Raw genomic sequence first — 20,962 nt, 5'->3', positions numbered from 1 at the left:
GTTCGCGGATAAGAATAGCGGATGAAAAACAAGAATAACAACAATGACCCATATTAGGTGATTAACCAACTTAACTAAACCTACACCTCAACGAACAGCGCAGCGAATAGAGTAGTCAACCCTTAAAACAAGAAGTGTAGTTGTCAACACGTTTGAAGAATAACGAAGCGTGCGTTGTAACCAGGTGCAGCGCGTTGCCATCGATCGCGCGGGCGCTGAGACATCAGCAAGCAGGTGTTCAAATTGAAACACGAACGGCAATCAAGTTTCACATTTTTTTCTTCACTCATCGTCAGATTACTTGGCTACATTTTGGTGACGGCTTAGTGTATCTGCTTGCCAAAGCATAATTTGTTACAACACAGATTTTCATTGTGCTCATAGTTTAACTACATGCGCCCACAGGAAGCATTGCCCAAGAGATGCAATTGTAGTGTACTATTTACATATGTTTAAACGTGAACTGAAAGATCAAGTGCGAACGTATCTTACGCACGAATAGCTTAGCCTGCGATGTGGCACTTTCGCGGAGCCAGTTGCCTGGGCGCTAATGGAGCAAGTGTCACAGACACAGTACCCAATGTATAAACCGAGATACATGCATATTTTTCACGTTTAAATCTGTTGCGTTATCATCTTCAGATAACCTTTTCCTTTCTTTTTTTGCCATAAACAAATCATATATCGTGGTTTACATGAATGTCTCGTTAATCATAGTTCTCGTCTTGAAACGGCACTGCAGGCGGACAACTAATTACTAACTGATAGTTAGCTGAATCACAATAAGATAGGGACGTGTCAAAAAGCTAGTACCAATGACTCGCGAAGAAAAGTGCGGTTCCTAAGCCGTAAATATCGTTTTGCTTGCAAATATTGAGGCAGACGTTTCGGCGCATGTTGCACGTATTGAAGACCCACCAGAAGGTTTCAGCCTTGCACACATGGCGAAAGGCACAACTTGTGCCATTTGCTGTACACAGTGCGCCAAAACATACGCAATGAACAGTATTTGTTGAGTGGAAGCATGTTTGGAAGTGGCAATACGGCAGGTTTCCTATCTTTAAACAGGTAACAGCTGCAGCTACTTTGTCCAAGTACACGCAAAAGTTCATGCATTCTCAATCTGGCTACAGAACATGCTCAGTGACCTTTTCCTGTACAGCACCTTCAGGTACCTTCCAAGCCTGTGATGACCAGAGCCTGCGTCTATTACCATTTTTGAAGGCGAGAGACTCTTCAATGGAGAGGGGAGAGGATCGTCGACATACGCGCCTACCGCGATGCCCATGGTGATAAAAATGACATATGATCCGACTAGCAGGGGTGCTAGCAAAAGCTGAAAAAACACGCAAGCACTCGCATTCAGTTGCAGGTACAGCTTTCTGGCTGCGGCCCCTTTACCGAGTGAAAGTAAAGGTTATTTCGTGGCACGTGCTTTGCTAAGAAGTTGGCTTAAGCGTCATAAGCCATTCCGCAAACCAGCTTCTGCCGCTTCTAGTTAGGCGATGACAGAGCACTCGCGGCACCGTACGGAACCTTGAAGAAAGCTCACTCACAGAAGCCGCATTCGTTGCCTCGAGTAGGACCAGAATCCATGCCAGTCGGTGGAGGAGTGGCAGCTTGTGCCGGAAGGGCCGTGTGCCCGCTGTCATAGCCCGCCCGCGCTGGTCAGAGGTGTCCGGCGGAGAGCGGCCGCCATGATGGCACACGACGTCGCCGCTAAGGCAGCCACAGAGCGTTGCTCGTCAAGTCGTGGCGACTGCGGCGGCCTTTGGCGTTGAACTCTCGCCTGACGTCAGGCTCGGGAAAAGGCCTGCTCATGTTACAGCTGCGCAAGGGCGGAGCGAGCCGTCGTTCCCTCAACATTGGCCGCGATGGGGCGGCAGCTGCGATCTCGCGTCGCGAAGACTCCGGCGCCGCCAGGCCACGGGCCCGCGTCGCCTGATAGATGGCCGCATTGTTCGCGCTCTATACCGTTCGCCTTGTTTTCGTGGAAGAGAAAAAAAAATGAGAGAAAGCGAATGTCGATTCGCACGCGAGCAGAGATCGGCGGCGGTCTGTCAAGACAGCCCGCGGCTGCACGCACGTGGCGTTCTCGAAGAGGGAGCGTTTCCTTGGAGTAAACCGAGTTTTCTTCGCTCAAGCTCGTGCCTCTTGTTTTAGCTTGACTTGGAGGACTGCACTGTTGGTAGAGTAGGTTCACTGGTGCCCTCATTTTCGCAAGGAAGAATGACAACGAAGCACGGTGCTTCACTTTGACGACGGGTTGACGTCGCAGCGTCTCTGCTACTCGTTGTGCCAGTGGAGCCGTGTAGTTTGCGACGTCGAATAGCGCTCACGAGAAGTGTGGCCGCGCGTAAGTTTCTTTGATCACGTCTGCACCAGAATCTGTTTCGTTCCATTCCAAAGGAAGAGACTTAAAAAATTAGATTCTGGATTTTTACGTGCGAAAGCCACAATATAATTATGAGGGATTTTTAACCCCAGTCGTTCTTTGACATTCACCCAATGCACGGTACACAGTTTCTTTCTTTTCTTTCTTTTTTTTACATTTCGTCCCCATCGAGATGCGGCCACCGCAGCTGTGATTTGGTCCCGCGTTCCCGGGCTTAGCAGCGCAGCGTCAGAGCCACTATGCCACCACGACGGAGGAGGAGGACACTTCATGCATTGCAACGTTTTCTAAAAAGATTATATTTTTTCATCGCGCAAGCTCTCGGAAGGTCTAGGTATTCAACGTAATTGCTTCCTTAACTTAGCGCCTAGAGAAGTATTATCTAGAAGATAAAATGTCGAAGCAGGTTGATATTTAGAGGTGTACTGCAGGAGATCTCTGGAGACTGTCGTGTGATGCAATGCTTCGCCGACACACATATTGGTGTCAAACGGTGTTTTATGGCGCAAGGGCCAATGGTGGCCTAAGAGTGCGGGCTAAGAACACACGTACTACGTTGTTCAAATGGTTACGTAGCTCACGTCTCCCAAAGCCTTTCAAAAAGTCAGGGAAATCAGATAAATCACATTTTGACCTAGTTCTGTCAATTTATCTTTTTGAACCTCGATCTGCATCAAGTGAGCGTACTATACCAAGTAATTTGTCACCTGAAGACGCATTACTTCACAAACCAGCCAACATCCTGCTTAATGCCAACAAGGTGTCCACCGCTGCTTCTGCCGCGCACTGAAGGTCATATTACGGAAAAACGATAAAAGTCATCAATCAGCCTTACGCTGATGTTCGCTATGGCATAACAAATGTGTGCTGGTTGCATTGAGGTGTGAACGAACGGTACTGTACTTAAGATTCCTCTATTTAAGCATTCACAATACTTGCGCTTATGCACACCATGAAGGGAAACTTTACGTTGACATCATATACATCTCTCCGCAATGATTTGAAAACATGCGCGAGCAGCGAGAACTTTCTTTGTGCAAATTGTAGTGGTGATCACCCATCTATTTATGGTAAGTGCCCTATGCGGGCAGTGGCATTAGAGCAAAAGAAAACGTTGATCTTGGGACCAAAGGAAAAGAATGAGAAGAATAAGACGACGAAAAATATGGAGAGCCGCAACGAGTCAGACGAAATCACTGGAAGCTCAAAGAGGCATATTGATTTCCCAAGCCTGAAGCCTACATCAGGAACCCAGGACGCAGTGGGGTCATCGCACAGCGGACCAGCTAAAGCAGTTGATGATGATGATGATATGTGGTGTTTAATGGCGCAAGGGCCAGGTGTGGCCAAAGAGCGCCATGACAAGTGGTGATGTTGACGATGTATTATGGACTTGTGACTTGGCTGTAAAGTGGCCTAAAAATAGTTGCTGTAAAGTGCATAAAATCTACGTGATATAAAATTATGGCGGTGACTAATGACGAATACTATGAACATTAAAATCCATCGTAAAAGAATGACATAGAATTGAAAATATATGAGATGGTAAAAATAGCTGGAGCACTGTTGCCTCGCCGGAGCCCTTGAAACACAAGGGCCTAGAGGCACGTGCTATACGAGAGAACTATCACAGCGCCGTCCTCTGAAGAGAGGAGACGCTACGAACATGTCGGGCTAACAACATGCAATACAGCATCTTTCAGGTAACTTAAGACTGCATTGGTGTCAAAGAGTGGTTCTGGGCCAAGTAACATAACAGGATGAAGGGGGATGTGCTGCCGGTATGCTAAGAGAAAATGTTTCCTTCTTTCAGATTCGGCTTCCCGACACTCCAGTAGAACGTGGAGGACTGTCAGCCTCTCCCCGCATCTGCCACAGGTTGGAGGCTCGTTTCCCGTGAGTAAAAAGTTATGTGTTCCAAAAGTGTGTCCTATTCTTAGACGGCAGAAGAGGACATCTGTCCGGCGGGATTTTGTTACAGGAGGCCAGAAACCTAATTGTGGCTTTATTACATGCAGTTTATTATTTATTTCTTCGTCCCACATGCGTTGCCAGTGGTTTCGTAGTTTCCTTCTTAACAGAGGCTTCAGGTCTGTGACAGGGACTGAAGCAGTAGGATTAACTGCATTCAATGAAGTTGATGTGGCCATCTGGTCCACTAGAACGTTACCCTGGATGCCCCTATGGCCAGGCAGCCAGCAAATAATCACATGCTGGTTAGATACATATGCCTTACATAACACGGAATAGAGTTCAATTATAACAGGATTTTTGTGCTTACAGAACGATATCAAAGACTTTACAACACTTAGGGAGTCTGTATATATAACTGATCTTTTGAGTTTTGATTTCCTTATATGCTTCACGGTCGATAATATTGCGTAGGCTTCAGCCGTAAAGATACTAGTTTCCCGATGCAGTACGCCGCATTCCGAGAAGCATGGACCGACGGCTGCATAGGACACCCCGTCGTGCGACTTCGATGCGTCTGTGTAGAACTCCGTGCAGGAGTGTTTGTGTTGGAGTTCCCGGAAATGCATTTGGATTTCAATGTCTGAAGCGTGCTTTGTAACTTGAACGAAAGATGTGTCGCATTGTATCAGCTGCCACTCCCAAAGAGGTAGCAGCTTGGCTGGAGGCATTAGGCAGAGCTCGAGGAGTGGGACATGCATTTGATCACTAAGCTCCCTCACACGTAGCGAGAAAGGCTGTCTTACTGAGGGACGATTATGAAAGAGTGTAGCATATGTCATATCGTTAACGGTAATGAAACATGGATGTTGAGGGTTAGAGTGGACTTTTAGGAAATAACTTTGGCTGATGTATGTTCTTTGAAAATGGAGTGACCACTCATTTGATTCTACATACAGACTTTCAATGGGACTTGTCCTAAAAGCGCCCGTGGCTAAGCGGATACCTAGATGGTGAATAGGGTCTAGCATTTTTAGCGCACTTGGGGCGGCAGAGTGATAAATCACGGCACCATAGTCTAGTCGTGATCGAATGAGGCTTTTATAGAGGTTCATTAAGCACTTTCTGTCACTACCCCACGTAGTCTGGGATAGAAGTTTGATTATGTTCATTGTTTTTAGACACTTTTCTTTAAGATGTTTAATGTGGGGGACGAAAGTGAGTTTGTAGTCAAGTATGACACCTAGAAATTTGTGCTCTTTGTTTACTGGTATCTGTTGTCCACACATTTGTAAGCAAGGATCCGGAACTAGGCCTCTCTTCCTTGTGAACAGCACACAAGAACTCTTTTGAGGATTGATTTTAAATCCGTTTTTCTCTGCCCACTGTGACACCTTGTTCAAACCATGCTGTACCTGTCTCTCGCAGACAGTGAGATTGCAGGATTTAAATCCTATCTGTATATCGTCTACGTAGACGGAGTAGAAAATAGCTGGTGGTAAAGATGCACGAAGCGTGTTCATTTTGACGACAAAGAGCGTGCAGCTGAGTACGCCACCCTGGGGTACCCCAGTTTCCTGTATGAATGTACGCGACAGTGCAGGACCTATTTTCACTCGAAATGTACGGTTCTCTAGGTAGCTCTCTATAATATTTAACATATTGCCGCGGATACCTAGCGCGGAAAGATCGCGCAGGATTCCGTACCGCCAGGTTGTGTCGTACGCTTTTTCCATATCCAGAAATACAGATAAGAAAGATTGCTTGTGCACGAATGCATCGCGAATGCTCGCTTCGATGCGCACAAGATGATCGGTTGTAGATCGCCCTTCCCGAAAACCACACTGAAATGGGTCAAGCATTTTCCTGGACTCTAGGAGATGCACGAGACGGCGATTGATCATTTTTTCAAATACCTTACAAAGGCAACTTGTCAGGGCTATCGGGCGGTAACTTGCCACTGAGGAAGGATCTTTGCCTTGTTTCAAAACCGGGATCACTATAGCTTCTTTCCATGCAGTCGGGAGGTATCCCGCAGCCCAAATGGTGTTGAAAAGTGTGACTAGTGTAACTTGGGTGTCTTTATGTAAGTTTTTGATCATTTCATACATGATCCTGTCAGATCCCGGTGCAGAGCTCTTGCATGCACTCAAGGCAGCTCTCAACTCGGCAATGCTAAAAGGACAGTTGTATGGTTCATTCTGTTGACATTTTCTCATGAGTGGCTTACATTCTTCTATTTGTTTATATTTGAGAAAGGATTGCGAGTAATGGTTGGCACTTGACACGCTCTCAAAGTGCTCCCCAAGTGAGTCCGCCTGATATTGTAGGGTATCGCCTTCTGTGTTTACCAAAGGGAGTGCATGTGCTTGTCGCCCTCTTATCCTATTGACCCTGTTCCAGGCTTTCGCCTCATCTCTGAACGAGTTAATACTCGATAGGAACTTTTGCCAACTTTCTCGTCTGGCCTGTCGGCGGGTTCGCCTGCCTTCGGATTTTACTTTTTTAAAGTTGACTAGATTCTCTGCAGTGGGAGAAGCGCGTAGCAACCCCCACGCCCTGTTCTGTTTTTTACGAGCGATCCTACAATCGTCGTTCCACCATGGGACACGTCGTTTGCAGGCCAAGCCTTTTACTTCTGATATGCATTTAAATGCGACATCTAATATGAATGCTGTAAAAAACTCGACTGCAGCGTCAATTCCTAACGAAGACAGGTCAGCCCATGAGATACTAGTTAGAGATCGAAATTTCTCCCAATCAGCTGTCTCAATCTTCCACCTAGGAGCGTATGGTGGATATTCGTTTTCTTTATATGATCTTAGCAGTATAGGGAAGTGGTCGCTACCGTAAGGGTTGTCGGTAACTTCCCATTCAAGTTCAGGCAGTACAGACGGGGAGACTATACTAAGATCTATTGACGAAAAGGATCGGTATGCAAGACAGTAATATGTGGGTTCTTTCTTATTGAGAAGGCACGCTCCAGAAGAAAAAAGGAACTGCTCAACAAGGCGACCTCGCGCATCTATACGAGAGTCACCCCAAAGGGAGCTGTGCGCATTGAAATCGCCAAGAAGAGCATAGGGTTCTGGCAATTGATCGATCAGGGAGTGAAATTCATGTTTGTTCAGTTGGTAATGCGGGGGTATGTAAAGGGAGCAAATGGTGATGAGTTTGTTTAGTAGGACAACTCGAACCGCCACTGCTTCAAGGGGCGTTTGTAGCTGTAGAGGTTGACACGCAATACTTCTATGAGTAAGAATCGCGACACCACCCGATGATGCGACGGCATCATCGCGATCTTTGCGAAACGTAACATACGTACGGAGAAAGTTTGTGTGTTTAGATTTTAAGTGTGTTTCCTGTAAACACAGCACTTTTGGATTATGTTTGTGGATGAGTTCTTGCAAATCATCAAGGTTTCTAAGGAGACCTCTGATGTTCCATTGAATGATTTGTGTATCCATGTTTAAGGTAAATTGGTGCTGTGTTTACGGAAACGGAAAGATGCCTTATATTACAGAGCCCTTTCGAGGCCCTGTAATAGGTGTTTTGTTCTTTTTGAAGCGTTCGAGTGATTCTCGACGCTCCTTAGGCGCCTGGTGCGCCTTGAGGATAGGTGTGGTGTCCATTGCCTCTTGTGAGGCGCCGGACACGTGCTCTTGCGAGCGGGAAGTTTTCAGAGGGAGTCCCGCCTTGGAGGGCAAGACCCCTGCGCCCACCAGACCGGAGGTCGATGGGGCTCCCAGAGGGATTTGGCTGCGCTGGCCGCTGCCAGCGCTGGAGGGGGCCTCGGAGGTTGGGGCAGCCTCGGCTGCGCCCACCTTCGGGGTCGATGGCTCCGTCTGCTCTGTTGGCGGAGCAGCGCTAGCTGCAACCACCGTGGGGGCAGATGGCGTGACTGGCGACTCACTGCTTGTGAGCCGGACAGCCGCCGGAGGCCGTTGTGACGCTGCCCCCTGACGCGCCACATCGGCAAAGGTTTTCTTGGGCAGGTATGATACCCGCCTCCGTGCCTCCTTGAAAGTTATGTTTTCTTTGACTTTGATTGTAACGATTTCCTTTTCTTTTTTCCAGGCAGGGCACGACCGCGAGTACGCGGCGTGCTCGCCATCACAGTTAACACAATGTGGAGTGTTCTGGCACGTTTCGGAAGAATGTTCTTTGTCACTGCACTTGGCACAAGTCAGCCGGCCTCGACAGTTCTGTGAACTGTGGCCGAAACGTTGGCACTTAAAGCATCTGAGAGGATTGGGAACGTATGGCCGAACACGAAGTTTGATATAACCGGCTTCGATAGACTCGGGAAGGACACTTGAGCCGAAGGTGAGTATCAGGTGTTTCGTCTTGATCTCTTTTCCATCTCGCCTCATCTTAATTCGTTTAACATTTATTACATTCTGGTCACTGAAGCCCTCCAAGAGTTCAGCCTCAGTGAGCTCCATCAAGTCATCGTCAGAGACAACACCACGGGTGGTGTTCATCGTGCGGTGCGGGGTTATAATTATTTGGGTTTCCCCAAATGACACTAGTGTTGACAATTTTTCATATTGCTTTTGATCGTGGAGCTCCAAGAGGAGATCCCCGCTTGCCATCCTCGACGCCTTATATCCAGGACCAAAGGCTTCAGTCAATGACTTCGAGACAAGGAAGGGTGAGATAGTTCTTACTGGTTTATCTGGTTTTGCAGAATGGATAACATGGAAGCGCGGGAAGGATTCTTTTTGGCGGCCAAAAAATTGGAAGACTTCATCGGTGCGCCCTCTTTTCTGAGGGCGATCAAGTAGTGGAGGGAAGGAAGTAGCCATGTGTGGAGGTGTAGTTTTCGGCAGCAACGCCAGCCACCCACCATGGAGTCCAACAAGGGGACGCTGCAGGGCCTGAAAAACAGGGCCTGCAAACGCCAGCTGTACGTTGCCACTATAACCCAATATGGCATAACCAAGGTTGGCTACTCACACAAGGTTAACCCTTGCTGCCAGGAAGGTCGGAAGTAATAAAGAAATGAGAAGGAGACAGGAAAGGTGGAAAGTAAGAAAAAGACGAAGGTTGTAGGGAGAGAGAGACAGGAAAAGGCAACTACCGATTTCCCCCGGGTGGGTCAGTCCGGGGGTGCCGTCTACGTGAAGCAGAGGCCAAAGAGGTGTGTTGCCTCCGCCGGGGGGCCCTAAAGGTCCGGACACCCGGCATCGGCTCAACCCCCAGGATCCCCCTTTCCCCGGACACGGCTAAGCCGCGCACGGCTACACGCGGGAGGGTCCAACCCTCGTGTGCTCGGGTCCGTGGTGTCGGAGCTAAAGCAGTTAAATCATTCAACAAAGACCTGCTGCAGAACCGGAAAAGCGAAGTTATGTATCTTCAGTGCAGCGACCTCATTCGGGTGGCGGTGTAGCAACAGCGCAGGAGGACTGTCAACAGGTTCTACCTGCTCCCTTGAAGGCCCTGCGTTCACACGCAGAGAAGATGCCGGCGAGCTCGATGAAGGACATGCTAGAAGTAGCCCTGGTTCTTAAGTCGGTGATTCTAATCTCTGCGTCCTCTTAAAACACCTAACAACATGGACGCGGTCAGGACACAGTGTTGTTCGTCTTGCCCAAAGGTGCCGCTTCAATGGAACTGTGCGGATCTTGCATGTCATTTACCTGAAATGTCGCTTTTCCTACGCAACATGCCTCTGCCAATATTGGCCCTGTTCGAGGCTGGTCTTCCAATTTCCAGATCAATTGCTGGTTATGTCACTCATGGAAACCAAAGTATTCCGATATTTCCGAACGGAAGCGACATGCTATATGTCAGAGGTGAAATAACACATTTCTTCCTACCAGTTCAAGGCCTTTGCAGCAGTGCTTTGGAAGTCACTGCTGTACAAGTGCGGTTGGGAAACCGAAACCTCAGCGTGGCATCCATGTATTTGAGCTCTCGTAAGCAGGTCTCCATGGGAGAAATCATAAGATACCTCTGTAGCCGCTGCCATGCTCTCAGAATAATACGCGAAGATTTTAACACGCACTGTACTCTCTGGGATGACAAGGGGATTGATGCTCGTGGGAAACAAATTGTTAGTGCTTTAGATACAGGGGGACTCTGTGTGGCGAATGACTTACAGCCAACGTTTTTTCCGACAACCGGCCTATTGCAGTGTCATTGACTTGACATTGCACTCAGCTGACATCCCCATGCCATCAAGAAAGAGTAAAGATAGAATGGGCTGCGACCATTTTCCAGTATTCGTCAATATTGACGGATTTCGAACCACCAGCCGAAGATACTGTCCTGTGACGCATTGGGGTACGTACAGGGACGTCTAAGCGAATCTTCCGGAGAGCTTTTCGCGGATATGCTACGTAGCGACAGATTAGCTATCGCTGAGCTGAAGTTCCCCCATCATTTCGACGTTCCGGACTTAAATATAAAAAATCTATGCGCTGCCAGAATAACATAATTAACCCAGTGATTCGCCGTTACACGAGGAAACTAAGAAGAGATCAATAGGCAGTATTTTGTGCAAGCCTATCGGCTTCCACGCCAGTGCCAAGTATATTATGGGTCGTTAATAACATTGCTGGAAACTTTCGACCAAACGAGCCATTTGACGCCCTAGCATTGAAGTTAGGGAAGAGGCTCGCTTGCCTTACGAATGCCTTTGCTCAAGTATACTCTTCCGGCAGGTCAGCCGGCATAACCCACCAGCCTCCACCGCTATCGTCATATGTGATAGATCTTCCTTTCATACTAGACAATCGGAGCTAGCTATGAGCAACCTCCAGCGTCGCTGTGCAGTGGGACCTGACCTTATCAGTATTCAAGTGCTGGCTCACCTACCGGTTGAGAGACGGCGTGATTTGCTGGTATATTTTAACCAAGAGTGGGCCATAGGGAATATTACACATTCATGGAATATAACATGGGCGGTACCGGTTCTGGAGCTTGGAAAGAATTTTGCAGCTCTGGACTCATACAGAATGATGTCGCTGACCTCCTGTGCAGCGAAGCTAATGTAGAAAATGGCATGGACAAGACCCAGTTGTTACGTCGGGCAGGGTAGGGAACTACCGTCGGAAGCGCCGCTTGCCTCCGGAGGGTGCGGACGCGCTCCACATTGGCTCCATCATTTTTCACACTTCGTGGCGGGTAATCGACTGAGAATCACCTGAATTCTACCAGAATCGGTCAGTGAAAGTGCCCGGCACAAGTTGCCACCCTTTCCGGACCATTTCCGTACAGACTTCTCTATTTTCTGTCGATTTTCGTCCGACGCCTACGTGGCCCGCTAGGCCTGAGGAACGCTGCCGGCTACTCATTGCCCCGTCTCACCTCCCGGTTCCGCAATGCAATATGGTCCCCACGTCGAGAGAGAAGAGCTTTCGTACCAAGAATTTGACGATGACCCACTATAGTCTTGAGCCATTCGGGCCCGCAACGAGCGCTACCCCACCCTGAAGCAAGCGCCGGCGAGTGACACGTCAGCGCTATCCGGTCCTCCAGCAGGTCCTGGCAAACCTGCCTCCGTCCTCCCCCCCCCCCCCCCCCCCCCCGCAAGTCAAATCCGCTTCACCCAAGTTGAAGAAGTATCGAGGTACTGACCATCGGGAATTCCGCAGGGTGGTAACCCAGCTCTTCGAGGATGCGTTTACCTGCCGCTGTGGTGCTGAGGCGGGTGAGTTGCGCGCGTTCTTGGGTTTTGACGATCTCCTTGGCGGTGTTATGCACCCCCAGCTTGAGGAGATCCTCGGTATAGGTCCCGATGGGTGGCCCGAGAGCCCTCTTGACTACTTTGCGGATGAGAGCGTTGTGCTTGTCTCGCTCCGCTCTGAACCAGTTGCCCATAAAAATCGTGTACGTGAAGTGACATAGTACGAATGCATTGATCGTCCTGAGGAGATTGTTTTCCTTCATGCCTCAGTGCCGGTTTGCAATTCTGTGAACGAGGCGGAAAGCGTCGTCCATCTTTGCGATGATCTTGCGGAGAGCCGTTTCGTTCCCGCCGTTGAATTCGACAAACATCCCCAGGACCCGAATAACGTCGACCCTGGGTATCACCCCTCCGTCACAAGTGCGAAGACTGATGCTGCTTTCCTGGAGAGCAATGACCTGAGCTTTGACAGCGAAAGACCTGAAAAAACTGCTGCAGAGGGGCTTTTTTGTTAGAATACCCCCTGCAGTTTCATTGCAAAATGCGAAAACTCTCTTTGGATCGATCCATTATGGCGGACCGGACGGACTACCACCTAACGGGGCAGTTAGGGCTGCGCAATGACTGGGACCTCCTGTCGCCGCGCTGGTGGGGTACTGAAGTCTAGCTTCCTTTAGTATGGCGGGAAAGGTTAGCGGTTGTACGACGGAGGCGGTTGAAGCCATTCGCGCCTCAATGGCGTCGATGCGATCTGCGGGAGTTCCGAGGCCCCTGTTGAGGTTTCCGAGTGCAACCTGAATTTGGGAACGTTATCGGTGAGGCAACTGACGCTAGCGGTGACCTGTTTGAGGCCGTCTGCCAGCCCAATGAGAGTATACTTAATCTCGCTGACTTCTGCGGACAACGCTCCCGATTCACCTGTTTTTTTTTTTTACTACTGCCCTGCGTTTGGAAGACGTCGCAGTACCATCTACCGGAACTGGGACTGGAGTCTCTGTGGCCCTGCCTGACGCACCATTACCCGACACATTCGAAACGAGTTTCCTGATCTCTGCCATTTCGTTAACTTACCGCTTGATTGTGTTCTTGAGGTCGTCGTTCTCTTTGCGTAAGCGAACGACTTCTGCATCCCTAGCTTGCTCTGGGGGCGGGTCGTTACGAGGTGCCTGAGCCACCTCGGTATTTTCCCCGGGCTTGGGACGCGCCAGATTGGCCCAAACGAGGGTCGGCTGCTTCCCTCAACGTGTGGAGGAAGGCTGAGGTCCGGATGCTGGTTGGGTTCTGCAACCCGGGCGGCCCCTGGAACCGGATCTGGGCCTGGATCTGGATCGGACTCGGGATCTTGACCTCGACCTGGCTCTGGAGACGGAGCGGCTCCTGGTGCGACCCCGGGAGCGGCCACGAGACCTGGATCTACCCCTGGACCGGGAGCGGCTGCGACCGTATCGGCGTTGAGGCGATGCTTGCTGGGCTTGATTCGCGCCTTCCATGGGTGGGAAATGTTCGGCGTTGAGGACGCGGGAGCGTTCTGCACCTAACATTCTGCGCCTTACAAGATACGGCGTCTGAAATCTTCGCTTGCACTCCTTGGCAGCGGTAAGGTGGTCGCCTCCACACAGTTTGCATTTGGGATCGCACCTATGCGGAGCGTCGGGGTTTGCTTCTCCGCATCTTCTGCAGATGGCGTCTTTGGCATCCTCTGCAGATGACCTGTCGACCCTTGCTGTTTTGACGGATGTTTCCAAGGCTTACGACCACGTGTCTCAAACAGTCATCATGAGCCAGTTACAAGTTACGGGCGTCAAGGGTCCTCTTTTGCTTCATACATACGTTTTTCAATGATCGCGGCATCAGAGTTCATCTTTTCAAGACTTTGAGCCAGGAAATAGATATATTTCGCGGCGTACCACAAGTGTTTTATCTCCCTTACTATTTAACATCTCTATGGCTATTCTCACAAGTATACTAAACCATCGAACACCAGTGAAGATGTCTATACCGAGTGTTTCAGTGAACACTTTCAAAAATTTTAGAGGTTGCCTGTGGCAGATAGCTCCATTCTAGTTTATGAACCGGTCTACTCGAAGCGGCGGAGACTACTTCTACAGAAAATTGAAATGCAAAGTCGGCTAATTAAGAAGAATTCACTAATTACCTTTTTGGCTAATTATCTTATGACCCATATTTCAATTTATAAATTCCAGCAGTGGACTTCGCAAGGCGGATCCACTTGGAACGACTTCTCAGGACGACACCAGTCTCGAGATATAAATTCCCGAACTTTGCGGAGAAATACATCGGAGTTCCAGTTACTTGTGTGCTTCAGTGCATGAAACGACGTTTTGTTAACAAATTAACTGGAACGCCAATGCATTTCTCCGCAATGTTCAGGAATTTATATGTCAAAACTGGTGTGATCTTGAAAATTCGTTCCAAGTGGATCCGCCGTGCGAACTCCATGGCTAGAACTTGTAAATTGCAATATGGGGCATACTGTAATTAGTTAAAAACTTAATTAGGGAATTTTTATTCATTAGTCGATTTTGGATCTAAATTTTTTTGTGCAAGTATTATCCGCCGCTTCAAGTAGAACAGCTCATCAACTAGTATTGGGATATCTGCCACAGGTAACTTTTAAAGATTTTTGAAAGTGTTCACTGAAACACCCTGTATATGCAGATGATATCTGCATATGGGTCGCCGGCTACCAGCATCGCCGCCTCGCACGAATAGCCCAGGGAGCACTAAATGCCATTCAGGGCCACTTGGCAACGCGTAGCTTACCACCATCAGCGGACAAATCATCATTCATACTAGTTACTGGAATTAAAAGAAAATTCTGAGCTTGAAGCTGAATTTGGTCGGATAACAGATTCGACAGGTCACCAACGACCGATTTCTTAGCATTATCTTGGACTACAGGCTACTGGCGCCGCGCTGTTGACCATGTTCTGGCCTCATCGTCACAGAGCTACATGTGCTCAAGCGAGTCACTGGCACACGCTGGGGTAACCACCTGACGTCGATGCTACGGCTACACACAGCATTGGCTGCCAGTCCGGCCCTATATGTCACCCCCAGGTAGTCAATACGCAATACACAGAAAAGGTCGTCGACTGTGCCTGAGCGTCCCTCAGCCGGCATCAAACAAAATAGTGCTCTACGAAGCTAAGTCACGCCATCTGCGACTGCAGGCTTCCCAGACTATCATGAGCCAGCTACTACATTTGCGTGCGTCTTCTCCCGGCAAATCTCTCTTAAGATGTTTAGGTAACAAACCGGCCGCGCTCACATATTTATGCAGCACTGAACACGCTTCGAGTCTTAGGAATGCACTGCCCGAGACAGAAGGAAAAGGTAGACCCGCCCTGGACATTCGAAGAAATCACATGCAGCTTAAGTGTACCACCCTTGCACTCTAAGAGCTGCATTCCCTCTGCAAAAGCCAAGTAACTAGTTCTGGAACAGTTGAACATGACTTACCTGAATCCCCTCCAAGCACACACAGATGGGTTTGTCAAAGTAGGCGAAGACCGCTGCGCAGTTTCATTTTATATTCCCTCTCTGAGACACACATGGTCTAGCCGTCTGGACTCTATAACCTTGTCGACAGTTTTGTTGCAATAGCTGCTGCTCTGCGCAAACTAAAGACTTCGCCTCCACGGAATGTGGTTCTCCTTGTGGACTCAAAGGCTGAGTTGCAACAACTCTACCGTGGTCTACCATCCATCAAGTTGCCGCGCAGATCAGTAGCCCTCGTGAAAGAACTCGGCAGAAAATGCTTCACAGTTAAGTTTCAGTAGATTGCCTCCTATATTGGCATTGCTGGCGTCGAAAAAGCTGATGATTTTGCATACGCAGAGTGCTATCATCCCCCTAAAGTCAATATCACAAGGAGTAATCAAGTAAAAAAAAATTGACATTGGAAATCACTTTGGGTCACTGTGGGTTCCACCACATATGTCCTGCGTGACCAAGAGATTTCGTCGAGAGGAATCCTCACTCCAATATCGAATAAAGACAAGTTCTGCTAGTACACTAGCATGGTTATTGAAGACGGGGCGCATAAGTTCTCCGAACTGTACGGCATGCAACCTGATAGGAGACATGGAACACTTTTATTTATTTATTTATTTATTTATTTATTTATTTATTTATTTATTTATTCATTTATTCGGTATACTACGTCGCCTGTACGACATTATTGTAGGGGGGTTAAGTACAGGAGGTAACAATGGAAAAAATTTCGATATCAAAAGAATACATCAGTAAATGTAACATCGGTTAAGCACTGAAATTCGCAATAGCGGAAGACAAACTAACAAAAAGTACAATAATTTCTAGAGCAACAAAAATGGAAAAAAGAGTGCACACAGTATCGCATGTTCAGAAATGAATAAAAGAACGTTCAAAGAATATGGCTCTCAATAGCATTTTCAATACTAGAAGCTGCCGTAACTTTATTAGGGAACTCATTTTAATCGTTAATCATTTGAGGAAAAAATGAATGTTTAAAGAGATTGATGTTATAGTTCTGCGGAAGCCCGCAAGGTGGAGATCAGCATTTAATAAAGGGAGAATTAGACATCCAACCAAACGTAGGCTTCCTTTGTAGCAATTTGCTACGTTTGGTTGGATGTCTAATTTTCTTTTTATTAATTTAAAGAGATTCGTACGGCAATGATACGCTCTAATTTTGTTAGCATGGTCTCACCTAGATGAAACATTATGCGGCTCCTTAATGAACAGTGTTTTGTCAATACCAGTTCTACTTTTTTATATGTTGTAAAGGAATTTCAATCTTAGGATTTTCCTGCGCGAAGAGAGAGCTTTCCAACCTAACCCTTCCCGTATTCCGGGTCTTCTGAGAGCAAAATTATAATTTCCTGTTAGGAAGCGTGCTGCTTGCTTTTGTATACGTTCTATTTTGCCCATGAGCTGTTTAGTGTAGGGATCCCAGGTTACGCATGTATATTCTAAAATAAGCCTAACGCTAGTCAAATACAATATTGCGTTCAGTGATGACGGAGAATGCTTATATTTCATTGGAAAAAGTGAAGAAGACGGTAAGCTTTTGCGGTAATTGAGTTAACATGATTGCACCAGCCAAGCGTTTCAGAAAACTTAAGTGCGAGGTATTTAACGCTCAGTGGTACTTAGCGCAATATTATTTACGTTATAGGAACTGCGGAATTTCTCCTTTTTCTTTTTCTCTGTAAACTACACATGGTAACATTTACCGGTATTCAGAGTCATCTGCCACCAGTTGCACCAGATAGACACTTTTTCAAGGTCGTTCTGCAATACAGACATTTCGGCACGGCATTTCACTGGACGATACATGACACAGTCGTCGGCATACAGTCGAATGCTTGATTTAAGGCCTACCACTAAATCATTAATATCAACAAGAAATAAACGTGACCCAAGTACAGGGCCTTGAGGCACTCCCTATAGCGCTTGCGTTGGAGCCGATGTCACCCCGTTAAGAACAACCTACTCTTTGCGCAGGTGGAAATAATCCTTTATCCAGCCGATAATATGTCCAGGAATGCACAGGAATGATAATTTTAAGCAAGACATTATGCGGGACAAAATCAAATGCTTTCGGCAAATCTAGGAAGAGCGAATCTATTTCTTCATCATGGTCCAAGCTGACTGCAGTGGCATGCGTAAATTCGGTTAGTTGTGTTACGCACGAAAAAAAACCAGAGCGGAACCCATGCTGAGCTGAGGTAAAAGAGTTATTTGCTTGAAAATGCTTCATCAGATTAGAATACAGGACGTGTTCGAGCGTCTTACAGCAAACGAAAGTTAAAGATACTGGCCTGTGATTACCTACGTGTGTACGATCCCCCTCTTTACACATCGTAGTCGCGTTGGCTGTTTTCTAATGTTTGGGTAGCTTTCGAATTTCTAGTGACTTGTTGAATAATATTAATAAGAAAGGTGCTATCTGTCGTGAGCAGTGTTTCAAAATGTGATTACAAACTCCATCGGGTCCATGAGCTGAATGCGGGTTCAGATTACACAGCGAAGCCTCCACTCCTACCTCGTTTACGGCAATAATTTTCATTTCCGGATATCATGGCGGTGTGTTTGAAATCTCAGTGCTACAAGGCTCTGTAAAAACTGGATGAAGATACTTGTTGAAAATCTCTGCTTTTCTTTTGTCATCTTTGATTAGGTTACCACCATTTGCGATGGCCGGGATGCCAGTGTCATTCTTCTTATTGCTCATAATATACCGCCAGACCTCTTTGGGATTCGTTTTGAGCTTATCTGTTAAAGCTGATAGATATGCGTTCTTCGCAACCTTCAATTCGTTTTTAAGTTTTGTGCTCATCTCTCTTGTGTCGAAGCTAGGGTTTTATGTCTTGCAGTATATTTTGCAAGTCCGAGATTTTTTCTGAATTGATGAACGTAAACTCTAATTAATTAAAGGTTTATCTTTGCGGCGCTTAGCCGAAACCCCTTTAGACGGAATAAAATATGAGGTCAATGAAAGCATTTTATCCCTGAATATGACCCACAGGCTGTCGATGCTACTAAATGAACTATAATGCACAAATATAGGTAGAAAATTATTTAACTCATTAGAGATAGCCTCAGAATTACCCCTTTCAGAAGATACTTTTCTCGGCCGCATTTTGGCAAATTCAATTTTTTTGCAACTAATGTTGCGTAAAACTACTTCATGATCACTAATCTCTGGTACTGGGGCAATGACATCTTTGATCTGGTTACTCTGGTTACTAAAAACCAAATCTAGCATATTTCCGTCTGCACATCCAAAAACGAGTAGGAAAATCAACGAACTGGAAAAGCCCAGAGGTCATTATTAGCTCGCAAAATGCAGACTGAAGCAATGGCCTATTATTCTGCACAGGACATAGATCGCGCCATTCCATATCTGGCATGTTAAAATCACCACCAAGAATTGCCGTTTCAGACGACTGGGCTGAGAGTGACTTTTCAAGGCTGATAATTGGTTCAAGAGTGATCAAATTGGGTGCTCTGTAGAAAGAACCGACAATGAGCGCGGTTCCATCTGAAGAACATGGCCTGCGCCATACAGATTCTGACGAACCATCAGCTGTAAGTAATGGTGTGCTTTCGATTGTGTCACGAACTAGAATACCCCCCCCCCCCCCCCCCCTCAGCGCGCATTTCGGTCCTTTCTATATGCAACATAGTCTGATGGAAAAAGCTCAGAATCTGCAATGTCAGAGTCTATATCCAGGATTCGGTGGCCATAACAATGTCAGGCTCGGATTTCGACAGAAGGGCCACAAAATAAGCAGTTTTATTCTTTAGGCTTCGGCAGCTTACGACAATAATAGAACGTTGTTCGGGTCTGTTTCTAGTAAATTGGGAAGAAGGCTGTGTTGTTTGCTATTGGGTACATTCTCGAACACAAACACTAGATCCGTCAAAGATATGTGTTTTTCCACGCATCACCAGCTGGTTATACTTTAGTGTGTACTTTTTTTTGTTCCAGGGCATATGCGCGCAGAGAATTTCTTGCCTCACGAACATGTTTAGAACAATCTTCGCTTAATGAAAGGCTGATTCCCTTAAGCTTGGAGGCAGCGGTCAAGAGCCTTTGCTTATCTTTAAAAGCACTGAACTTCACAATTACGGGTATTATTTTGTCAACTGCGTGTCGGGCAATCATGTGCGCCCTCTCTATAGAGGACGGATAAATTTCTATTTCGACTTTTTCCCCACAAAACTACATCACCTTGTAGTCGGACTCGTCCCATGTTTCTTTTTTAGTGTCGTCCAAACCAAAGAAAAGTAAATTATTTCTACGCGACCGATTTTCAATATCGTCTTGTTTTGCCAATACATTGCGCACGGTACCAGCCAGTTTGGTGTGCTTCAACCTTTGTTGACGTCACTTCAATTTGTTCGTGCAGTATTTTCTACTATGACCGCGAAACTTCAAGTTCCACGACGATTTTCCCTTGGCCCTCTAGTAGCTTAGGAAGGCATTTTATTGCCTCTAGTAGTTCGTGTTCTGCGTTTTTCGAAAGAGGGCGGCGATTTTCCTTAACATCTCCGGTCATGAGTAAAAGTTTTTTCATCAAAGAAAATGTTGAACATACAGCACACCACACACCAGTTATAAATCTAACAAGCCCGCCCCCCCCCCCCCATCCTAGGTGACGCGTAGGGTTCCAGCAGCGACATTTAAATTTGTAAACTGGTCTTGTAAACAACTTGTAAAATTCACCAACCTGCAGAATCAGGAGCCTTAAGTGTGCTGTCCTCATGTCGGCACGGGAACCCGCTTAAGCAGAGCGTGGTAGCTGTTTAAATAGCCCGGCATCACGTAACGAGCCTTGCTGACATGTGGTCGTGAAGCCGCTCTTAATCCAATGTGCAGTGGCCATGTCGAGATATGTCCACGCAGCCACATCACTCACTGCTGCTGGGCACCTGCCGTCACCCGCATTTCCGTCCCGCAGCAACGATGCCGGGAAAGCTGCGCACGCCATCCCATCGTCTTCTCGCAATGATTGCAGTTCAACCGATGCATCCAATGTCGCCCCTTTGATGTTCTAAGCGTTGTGCATTGCGTTGTCCTTGATGACTCTGTCGAATGCCCATGATGAAGAGCCGGCGCCATGGACCCCTCCAAGTGCCTGAGAGAGCTGCAGAAACAGGAGCCTTAAGTGGTGCTGTCCTCATGTCGGAACGTGAACAACCTGCGGTTGTGCCCAAAATTCCACGATAACAGGGACGCTCCCCTGGAGAATCTGCGTAGAAAGGACATTCCGCATGCGTACTTGCAACAGCTTGTGTTCCCCGAGGGATCAGTTATACCCTGCAAACAAACTTCATGTCTTCTTATCGCATTCTTTAGAGAGACTGGTTTGAAGGACATGTAGTTAAACACCTCAGTGATATTATAAGAAACGCTCGGGCGAAGCAATTTCCGTCCTTGAAAGCTAAACCCGCTTGTTACTACAACCCACTATCACCTGCAACATCTATCCATGGTACGCGGTATTTTT

General features: G+C 47.3%; 1 protein-coding gene across 4 annotated transcripts in view; it reads right to left on the bottom strand.

Annotated features, from left to right (window-relative positions):
- LOC126542807 (uncharacterized) overlaps window positions 1-20,233 on the bottom strand; it is a 39,510-nt gene extending 19,277 nt beyond the window's left edge. The window contains exon 1 of one of the 4 annotated variants that reach the window (XM_055077469.2): window positions 20,183-20,233. In XM_055077469.2, the coding sequence (XP_054933444.2) occupies window positions 20,183-20,218 (36 nt within the window). In that variant the 5' untranslated portion in view covers window positions 20,219-20,233. Of the gene's footprint in view, window positions 1-1,556; window positions 1,885-20,182 lie in introns of those variants that run through there. The other 3 variants (XM_050189913.3, XM_050189888.3, XM_050189897.3) reach the window with 3 other exon arrangements.
- Between the last annotated feature and the right edge of the window lie 729 nt (window positions 20,234-20,962).

This window comes from Dermacentor andersoni, chromosome 2 (assembly GCF_023375885.2).
Source record: "Dermacentor andersoni chromosome 2, qqDerAnde1_hic_scaffold, whole genome shotgun sequence".
Classification (NCBI taxonomy): domain Eukaryota; kingdom Metazoa; phylum Arthropoda; class Arachnida; order Ixodida; family Ixodidae; genus Dermacentor; species Dermacentor andersoni.
The sequence above is the reverse complement of the archived record's forward strand: the minus strand, read 5'-3'. Positions and strand labels throughout refer to the sequence as shown.